The 10,891-nt window shown below is 42.1% G+C and overlaps 1 protein-coding gene across 1 annotated transcript; it reads right to left on the bottom strand.

The window, feature by feature from the left end:
- Nucleotides 1–7,532: 7,532 nt before the first annotated feature.
- LOC306852203 (neurogenic differentiation factor 2) lies at nucleotides 7,533–8,618 on the bottom strand (the record flags this gene model as incomplete). Its single annotated transcript, XM_079388886.1, has 1 exon — nucleotides 7,533–8,618. One exon carries the CDS (start codon nucleotides 8,616–8,618, stop codon nucleotides 7,533–7,535), a length of 1,086 nt encoding a protein of 361 aa, XP_079245012.1.
- Nucleotides 8,619–10,891: the final 2,273 nt, after the last annotated feature.

Consider the following 10,891-nt stretch of genomic DNA (forward strand, 5'->3'; position numbering starts at 1 on the left):
GTGCAGATAAGCAACAACCACAATACTCACATATACTCAAGATATAAACACACACTAAACACAAAACCCAAAGTTATGCAAGGGAAAACATACTATGTCACTATAAAGGGGACATTGTACTTTTCTATTATCAATATTTGCGTTGCAACACTGACCACTCACACATTCTAATAGAAAGTATAAGATGAAAAAAAAACATGTCATATTTAACGTGACTAAATGCATTTAAATTAATTTTCATAAAAGTATATTCTTAGTAGGCTATGCTAAAAAAGCTATGCTTTTTTATCCTCTGCTCTGCATTCATTTTCTCTGCAGTTCCATCGTGCCACAGTGAACAGATGCTGTGGAATTTTGATAAGCTATGCCAATCTGTGCCAGCTTCCATGACAGGCACTGCTGGGGTGTGGCTGGCATGCAGAAATTGGTACAATGAACACAGTTACTGCACGTCACCCACGTTTGATTTAAAAGTGGATTGTGAATGTTGGTCTTTAGAGATAAACGTTAAAGGTTTATGCTTAAGTTTGTACACTTTACCCCAAATCTGTCTCAGAAGTAGGCTTCAATTCATTGAGTATAATGAGGGTAAATTGGGTGTGTCCTGAAATCCAAATATTACCGTGGCCGAGACAGCTCAATTCGCTGCAAATAGAAAAAAAAAACACCTGCAAATTAAGAAGACAACTTCATCAATTTTACAACACAGGCCCTGCAAATGTTCACAACACAACCAAATAAAGAAATGCACTGCAAATAGAAAAAAAAACACCTCCAAATTAAGAAAACAACTTCATCAATTTGACAACACGCGTGCTGCAATTGCTCACAACACAAAAGTATAAAGAAATGCACTGCAAATATTCACAACACAACCAAACAAAGAAACACGCTGCAAATAAAATTCTTTATTTGGTTGTGTTGTGAGCATTTGTAGTGTGTTTCTTTATGTGTTTGTGTTGTGAGCATTTGCAGCACCTGGGGGCTGTTCCATAAACCAAGATTAGAGTATAAGCCAGGCTTATTTCGGTTAGTCAGGCTTATTTTTGGTAGATTCGGTTTCATAAATCAAACTTAAAAAAGTTCAAACTCAGTTACCCCGGCAACTTATGCTGGCAAACTAACCTGGTCCAGAGCAGGCTAACTGTCAGGCTAAGCTGAGCTCCTCTAACTCTGACCAATAGGAACGCATCGATATTACCACTGACTCTCTCACATACAGTCAGTTTAATTTATTATCGGTCCAAAAATAAAAGTATACAGAAAATACACCTTAACTAATCAAATAAATAAAAAATAGGCTACAACCAACTGTATTTAATGTATTGTGCCCAAATATGTAGGCGAATAACATTTTAACATAGTTAAATCAGAAGTTGATCAGAAGTTTCTAGCCATGCAGCCTTTCTCTCTGAATTTATGACAGCTGTACCTTTTATGGTTATTAGAACATTAAAACATTACAATCTAAAATGGCTCTTTAAAGCATTAAAGCATAAAAACACAATCAAAAGTTAAAATCACTGAATTAAAATTGTAAATTTATAATAGAAATCAGAGTACATTTTAACTGATAAGAGGAACACACATTTAACTCATTTGAGCTAGTGATTAACAGTTGCTGCTATCATAAAAATACACTTATATGTAGTAAAATTCTATGTGTCACATTTAATGTCCAACAACAAATATTTTAGCAGAATGTATATTTTATTCAGAATTATTGCGCTAGTATTCTATTCTGCTCTGTCTGTGTAGCGCGCATGCGCGCCGCAGCGCTCGTTCTCTCGCATAAGCCCCGCCCACTCCTGACAGCTAAATGGATATATTTGCATGGCTTTCTGACATTTACAGATGTAAAAAATATACCTGTGACGTATCAGTTATGCACGGAGGAAAACACAATGTTTCAAATGCATTAAACAGCACAAATATTCGCTGTTTGCTACGGTGGATCGATTTGATCCATGATCGACATTAAGGGCTGCTTCAGAATAAGCGTGTACGTCACATTATCCTGACTCACTGAACCTGGATAGCATTAGTCAGATTGCGTGAACTTGAATTGTCGTTTATGGAACCACTTTAGTCCCGATTGATTTGTTAGGTTATTTCAAGTCAGGTTTTGGACTTTAATCCCCGCTTTTCTTAGCGTCTTTTATGGAACAGCCCCCTGCTGTCAAACTGATGATATTTTCTTGATTTGCTGATGATTTTTCTATCTGCATATGTTTTCTGAAGTTGCAGCGCGTTGAGCTCTCTCTGTCACGAACAGAAACGAGGTCTGGGTCCAAGAATGCAGGGAGGTGTCTTTAATAAAACAAACTAACACAAAGGCCAACACGGCACAATAAACAGAAATCAAAACAAAACATAACATAAGCAGATCTCAGAGCAGGACATGAATCACGGTAACAACATATAATGAAAGCACACAGAGTGGTGAGAAGGTGGAAGCTATATAGTCCGTGGTGATGGGGATCAGCTGTGGGTGTAATGATTAGCCAGGTGTGTGCAATGAAACAGGTGCATGCGTGTAATCCTGTGAGTGGAGTCCGGGAGGAAGGGAGATGGCGACCTCTGGTGGGGAAGGGCAGACCTGCAGTCCGGCCTCGTGACAGTACCCCACCTTAAAGGAACGGCTTCCAGACGTTCCCCAAGATCCAACAGTCCGGAGGGGGGTGAAACAGTGAACAGGGGGAGGGATGGCGGGCCAGGTCCGTGTGGGGGCAGAGGGTCTGGAGATGGAGGCAGCGCAGGAAGCCAGGGCGAGTCTGGAGATGGAGGCAGCGCAGGAAGCCAGGGCGGGTCTGGAGGAACGGACCAGGGGGGCTTCAGCCCAACAGGAACCCCAGGGCCCAGCCAGGGTGGGGCCGAAGGGACAAACCAGGCAGTGAGTTTAAGAACGGTCTCTGTGGCCGTGACAGGGCAGACAGTGAGTTCAGGAACGGCCTCTGTGACCGTGACAGGGCAAACAGTGAGCTCAGGAACGGTCTCTGTGGCTGTGACAGGGCAGACAGAGAGCTCAGGAACGGTCTCTGTGGCCGTGACAGGGCAGACAGTGAGCTCAGGAACGGTCTCTGTGGCCGTGACAGGGCAGACAGTGAGTTCAGGAACGGCCTCTGGCAGGGTAAGGAGCTCGAGTGGAGCCGGCAGGGCGAGGAGTCTGGGTGGCGCCGGCAGGGCGAGGAGTCTGGGTGGCGCCGGCAGGGCGAGGAGTCTGGGTGGCGCCGGCAGGGCGAGGAGTCTGGGTGGCGCCGGCAGGGCGAGGAGCACGGGTGGCGCCGGCAGGGCGAGGAGCACGGGTGGCGCCGGCAGGGCGAGGAGCTTGAGTGGCTCTAACACGGCCTCCTGGCCAGCAGTGAGCTCTTGGGAGGCCTCCTGGCCTTGTGAGACGGAAGCCTTCTTCCGTCTCTTCCTCCGTTTCCGGGAGCGGGATGCCGTGGCATACTCAGCCTCCACAGTGGGCGCCGCTGCGGCATTCTCGGCCACCTCTGGGGGATTGAGAGCGGGCACCGCCGCCTCGGGAGCGCTGTGAGCGGTCACCGCCGCCTCGGGAGCGCTGTGAGCGGGCACCGCCGCCTCGGGAGCGCTGTGAGCGGGCACCGCCGCCTCGGGAGCGCTGTGAGCGGGCACCGCCGCCTCGGGAGCGCTGTGAGCGGGCACCGCCGCCTCGGGAGCGCTGTGAGCGGGCACCGCCGCCTCTGGAGCGCTGTGAGCGGGCACGGCCGCCTCGGGAGCGCTGTGAGCGGGCACCGCCGCCTCGGGAGCGCTGTGAACGGGCAACGCCGCCTCGGGAGCGCTGTGAGCGGGCACCGCCGCCTCGGGAGCGCTGTGCACGGCAACCGCCGCCTCGGGAGCGCTGTGCATGGCAACCGCTGCCTCGGGAGCGCTGCGAGCGTGCCCCGCCGACATCTCCGCCGCTAACTCCACCCTGAAGGCTGAGCCGCTCACCTGAAGAATCCTGTCGATGTAACCATCCAACGACTCCTCAGGGTCCCAGTATGGTGCTCGGGACCTGAACGGCTCAGCTAGACCGCTCCAGAAAAAGACCACCAGACACTCCTTCTCGACGGTCGACTGCCGAGCCAACCCGATGAACTCCTTGGAGTAATCCTCCACGCTCCGATCCCCCTGGCGCATGTTCAATAACCTCCCCGCTGGACCCATCTTTGGTGCTTTCATTCTGTCACGAACAGAAACGAGGTCTGGGTCCAAGAATGCAGGGAGGTGTCTTTAATAAAACAAACTAACACAAAGGCCAACACGGCACAATAAACAGAAATCAAAACAAAACATAACATAAGCAGATCTCAGAGCAGGACATGAATCACGGTAACAACATATAATGAAAGCACACAGAGTGGTGAGAAGGTGGAAGCTATATAGTCCGTGGTGATGGGGATCAGCTGTGGGTGTAATGATTAGCCAGGTGTGTGCAATGAAACAGGTGCATGCGTGTAATCCTGTGAGTGGAGTCCGGGAGGAAGGGAGATGGCGACCTCTGGTGGGGAAGGGCAGACCTGCAGTCCGGCCTCGTGACACTCTCGGCCACCATAAAATATATTTATACGACAGATTAAAAAGAACTTTAATAGTTGTTTGCTATCTTAAATTGTATTAATCCGACACAATTAATGTTATTAAATATTTAACCTCCTCATCTTTTTTTCTCTTAATAGCGCAAAATCTAATTTTAGCACTTGTGATGCTATTTTTACTTTTGCCATTTCATCTGAATATCAACATTTGGGAGGTTTAGTCAGTCAGGATAGTTTTGGGTGGCATGTTGTTACTAGTGTTCTTATTTTTAAATTTACAGTGCTTATTCTAATTGATAGTGCTATTATTTAAAATTTCGTTGAATTACATGTAGGCTACATTCAAATATTTTAGCTTTTATTTTAAACTAAAGCTTAAGTAGGCCTAAGTGAAATCTGTTTTTCACCAAATATTTAACATTTTGTGCTATAACAACTATTTAAAATATTTCTGTTCATTTCCTATAATACATTGGCTGATCATTTATCTTTGTGTTGCAATTTCGTTTTCCATTTTTATTTTACTTATTTTTATCCCTACAGTTCTCACCGCATCTTAATTAACTATGTTACATTATTATTAGTTTAAAATGTATGAGATTAATATAGATTTTTGCGTGCCTGTTCCAACTGTTGTGGTGCAGTCTCGGTAGTTAGGCTTTGCTGTTTCAGTTGCTAGCATATAGTTAAACCATTCTTGCCTGTAAAATATGAAGTAATGAACAGATGCTGCTGAATTAAGAAAGAAACACCGTCTCCACCCAGCAGTGTAGTTTTGGCCAGGCTTGGCACACGACGCAGCTGGCATCGCTGTGGTGGGCTGCCCCGCTGGCCCTGCGCACTGACGCTAAGACATTTAGCGAATTGGCAAGCGCATGTCTCCTGAGTCCCAGGCTTCCGTGCCAGCCCGTGGCCTCTGGACGCCGCTTAAGATCACCTCGGCTGTGGTCGAGTTTAAGGAAGGAGCGCCTTTTATCTCCTTGTTGGCTTTTACCTTCTGAGCTCAAAACATCAGTGTTGGAATCACAAGAGAAATAAGAGCTTTGAACTCAAAGGTTGCTGTAATGAACAGTATAACCTGATGTAGGGCGGAACCTCAAATAAAAATAGAAAATAAAAAATTCTAAAATTATTGTGTCTGATCATTTATGTATAACTTACACTTAGTAGGCTATGTTATTATAGGCTATAACTTTACATTTGTTAAAACTGAATTCAGCAACCACACACACTCACACACACACAAAATAAATAAATAATTAATTAATTAAATAAATGAATAAATAAATAAATCCCAACGTTAAAATGCAACTTAATAACACGCCTATGTAATATGCATATACATAGGCCTAACTATTCCGATATATTCTTCATGAATATTATTTCAAGGAGCAGTGATAATTATACATGAAAGTAGTCCTATGGTAACAATACTTTTGTCACATAGATTTAACAAATGATACATTTTCTACCTCACTCAAGCTATTTATTTGCGCACTTAAATTTCTTTGATTAGTATATTCGTGACTGCTAAAATGTAAGGTAATTTCGACCGAATAATAAAAACATTCGCACCGATCGCACATAAAATCTGTTTTAAACTAAAATGATAATGAAACGAACATGTCAATGCTATCTAAGTTCCAACCGCGGAATAATTGATGTACAAAGTGTCACAAAGTAAAATGCAGAAATATGTCTATATATGTCTGTATGTAAATATGTCCATAGATAGATAGATAGATAGATAGATAGATAGATAGATAGATAGATAGATAGATAGATTCCAGTTATTGAAGAGTATTATGCAGATAGATATAATCATTTAAACCAACTTAAATAAATATATTCATTTAAACCAACCAATAACGCATGATTTTTGTTTCTCCCAAACTCCAAACGTGTTAGTACTGTTAGTAGCAATCGTTTGGCGATGCTGTCTTCTAATTTAAAAAAAATTAATAATAAATAATAAGCAAATAAAGATCTGTCTACAAATGATAGACCTATTGATTTTTTTTTTCATTTTGTAGAAAGAATATCTCTCTACATGTTCACACATCTCACAAACTTCTGTAGATCTCTTTCGAATGCTTTTTCTCGCGTGTATACAGAGCCAACTATATATATATAGTTGAGTACACCCAGTAAATATATACACCCAGTACATATATACACCCAGTATATATAGTTGAGTACACACACACACATATAATATATATATATATATATATATATATATATATATATATATATATTATATGTGTGTGTGTGTGTGCGTGCGTGCGTGCGTGCGTGTTCGTACAGATCTTTAATATCGACAAATAATGATGAGTTCTATTTTAATTCGTCCTTCAACCGCTTTGCATTTTATCTTATCCCAGGCACTATTTTAATATACTTGTATAATTATACAATTATATAATTAGACGGATATTGTGAAATTGCAGCTGTCCATTAGACTAACCTTTGGTGATATGTAAAATAGTTTCATTGATTTCAAAATTTCATTGATTTTATTTTTTTTATAAATTTCGATTTAATTATTAGTGAAACTTTACTGGGTGTACTCATAAGTTTGTTTATTCTTGAATTAGTTGGTATATTTTAAAAAATTCTGCCTGACCAGTACCCAATGGGAAATGACAGCCCCAGATGATTCTGGAACAAAATGCGTCTTTATTTATTTGATCATGAAACTTCATTTAACAATTTGGTTAATTTCCCTTTTTTTTCTTGAGTTATTACGTAATATATGCATTATGGTTCAAACATTATAATCAATCAGAAATAGCACTCCTATTTTGTAAACTGTTTTTAGCACTTGGATTCATATTTTGTCCATTAATGTTCATTATGGAATTATTGAAAAATCAAGATTATTGTCCAATATTGTAAAACATTACTACTAAATTAATTAATGTCTTGAACGTGAAAATGTCTTTTCCTTTTCAATGTCTTTTTTTTTTTTCATTAACACGGAAAAATCACCTAATTGTGGAAAAAGGCGTTGAGTTCCTCGTATGCAGGCGCTCGATCGTGGTGAACGTGTACATCATGAAACGGTGGAAGGTTTTCTGAGTGAGCGCTGCGAGTTCCTGATGGGCCGTAAGCAAGACCATGAGCAGCGGAGGAACGTGAGCCATGCAGATTGGTGTAATGTACAGAATATTGATAACCTATTTCCGAGTCTGGTGACAGCGACTCCTGTTGTCTTAAAGCAAAGTTACCATTTACACACACCGGAGGACTGTGGTGACTCTCATAATCTGGACTGTTGTATTCTGGGGACGTGCCTTCGGTGTACAGAGCCTCATAGGCCGAACAGAAAGAGTGATTTCGGATGTTATGTGCGCTGGATCCTGACTGACAGTGTGTGCTTGATAGACGGGAGCATTGGTATGGATATGCATGCATGGAGAACGACGGGTTAGGCACGTGAAAGCGCGCTCCCTCTTGACATTGTTCCGTTAGAAAATTCCTTGAGTTAAGTTGGAGGCACCCAGCCACCAGATTGGTCGTGGGTTGGGAGAGGCCTTTGCACAGTGTCTGTACATACGAAACCACGTCCGGTCTCTTCCCATTCCGCAGGATTTCTGACAGCGCCCAAATGTAGTTCTTCGCCAACCTTAGCGTTTCAATTTTGGAGAGTTTCTGAGTTTTTGAATAGCATGGTACAACCTTGCGTAGATTGTCCAATGCTGAATTTAGATCGTGCATGCGCGTACGCTCTCTTGCGTTTGCTTTTTGGCGCCGAACTTTCGAGCGCTCTAACCTAGCCGGTGTCATTTTGCGTTTTTTTGGCCCACGTTTTTTGGGCCTGTCTTCGTCTCCATCATCTCCACAATCAACGTCATCAGCATCCTCATCATCGTCATCCTCCCCTGCAATTTCCGACTGAGCCCGGCTGCTCCCGTCTTTCACATCGCCCTCTTCCAAGTCCTCGTCGCCTAGGCGACAGCGCTCCTGCTCCTCGCCCTTGATTTTGGAGTCCTCGCTCCCGCTGTCATCCACCCAGCCCCCGAACTTCTGCATGTCCGGAAGCAGTGAAGGTTCGTTGAATAATCTAGTCAACATTGCAGGGGCACTGAAACATAGACACACGTTTTAATTATTAAAATCCGCCGTCCAAACTGTGTACAGCACAAATGTGGTATGAAATAATAATGACCTCATCGAAATGTAAAGCTAATGTGCTCTGCCATAATGAAGTAAATAAGGATTGTTTTAAATGTGGTTTTCACTGTTACCTTTGATGAAACGAACTATTTTAAAAACGAAATGCCATTGACGTGGGATATATGAGTAGGTTAAATCACGATATCATAATTTTCAGAAAGCTGAGAATATCGTGGGAGACGACTAATATAAAATTGCATTTTAATTCAGGAAGCGAGACAGACGTCGCCAGACGGTCTCACTCCCCAATTCCTAATTTTTCTTTATGTTTGGCCCCTCGCAGCAGGTCCTCGCACGCGACCCCTGTCTTTGGGTCTCGGGGGGGGGGGGCATTTTGAGCAGCGGGTGCCCCCTTCACCCTTTCATTTCTTTCATTCTTAATTCTGGCGGCATTCCAGCACATTAAAACTTTTCAAACGGCGACAACATAAAAAGGAAAACGATACGAAAGAAGAGCTGTAACGGTAAAGTCAAATATTTAGGCTAATTGTAATACGATCTTATTTATGATCGCAATAGCCAATTCCCGGCTCCTCTTGATGAGGGCGGGATCCCTGAAATGCAACCCATGAATAGGTTCTAAAACTACTCTCGCTGTACCTCCTGTCCCCTCCTTTCCATCCCCATCTTGTTATATAACCGTAGTATAAAGAAGAAGAAAAAACTAAGATAATTAGATAATTTTACTGAAAGTATAAACATCATAATACCATGTTTATGCAATAAAAAAGTCACACAATTTAATTTAATCTATCTATCTATCTATCTATCTATCTATCTATCTATCTATCTATCTATCTATCTATCAATCTGACCGGTCGAGTGTTTTTGTCCTGAAAACGCTTTCTAATGAACAAGATTTTATTATGTATTATACTATGTAAACTATTATTATGTTATATTATTGGTAGTAATGCCTGCATACTGTTAAAATAGGGACGTTAACAGTACTCACTGATACCCCCCCCCCCCCCCCCTTCAAAAAATGGTTGCATTATTAGTAGTTCGATGTAAATCATCTCAGCAAATGTCGTTGAAAATGTAACAAAGAGGCTACTAAACGTATTTACCTGTTGTAAATGTTTTAAAATGGTTTAAATATTTTTTCTCTCTTGCACAACTTAACATACACGACACAACATTATCCGCTAATCAATGTCATAAACGTTTCATGAAATATGTCTGAATACTCAGAATGAGTCGATTCAAATTTTTTGTTCTCATATGTAGGCTAACATACGACTGCTTTAATTATAAGGCATGATAGGTTATAGAAAAAATATATATAAAAACGAAGATAACAACACTGATGATAAAAATATAAACAGAAATGCGCATAACAAATCAAGTGAACCGCCATCAGTTGACATATCTTCTTTTACATAATTATTAGAATTTTTTATGATTATATTCTATTATATATTCCGTCGCGCTCAAAAACTCACCTAGTTTATGGTGCTCTACGGGGGAGGGCGCGTACGTCTACACCATCTTCACGCTAGTTACCTACTACACTAAGAAGACTAAGAAGAAGAAAAGCTCAATTGACTGTGATCCGGTACGAGTTATCCTTTCTCCGGACTGCAGCGAGGCGGTGTGGCATCCCTAGCAGGCAGCGTTACATACCTGCTCTGATGCCAGGCCATATGGTGGGCACGTCACTGGCAGGAGCCATCACATGAGTGCGGCTGATTGACACGCGCTCGCATTCGTAGAGATTGCCTTCCCGAGGGAAGAGGAGCCCGCCATCTGTCGCTGCTACTGCACACGCACCTCACTAAAGTGTACACGCTTGCATAGAAACTACACCCAAGAACACACAGATATTCTCAGATACACACAGGGTGAGGGAATGTGGTGAATCGGAATCTTTGAAAACACTGTTTGTAAATTCAACTTAATTATGTATTAATGAACCATTTTAAACCACGTTTGTGTGCACGTCGTGTGGGTGCATGTTTGTCTTTGTTGTTGTTTTTTTTTAATTGAATATGGCAGTCTATTTTAAACCGTAAATGCAAGTGATTTTATAGTAGCCTATTTATAATATTGTATGTTGGTCTATTTAGTTTACAAAATGTTTTGTTGTTGCAAGTTTGTGTGTGTGCGCGCGTGTGTGTGTCTGTAATATGTATATGGACAGATCTGGAGAAATTTTCAAACAAGTTTCA

Source organism: Barbus barbus, assembly GCF_936440315.1.
Source record: "Barbus barbus genome assembly, chromosome: 32".
Classification (NCBI taxonomy): Eukaryota; Metazoa; Chordata; class Actinopteri; order Cypriniformes; family Cyprinidae; genus Barbus; species Barbus barbus.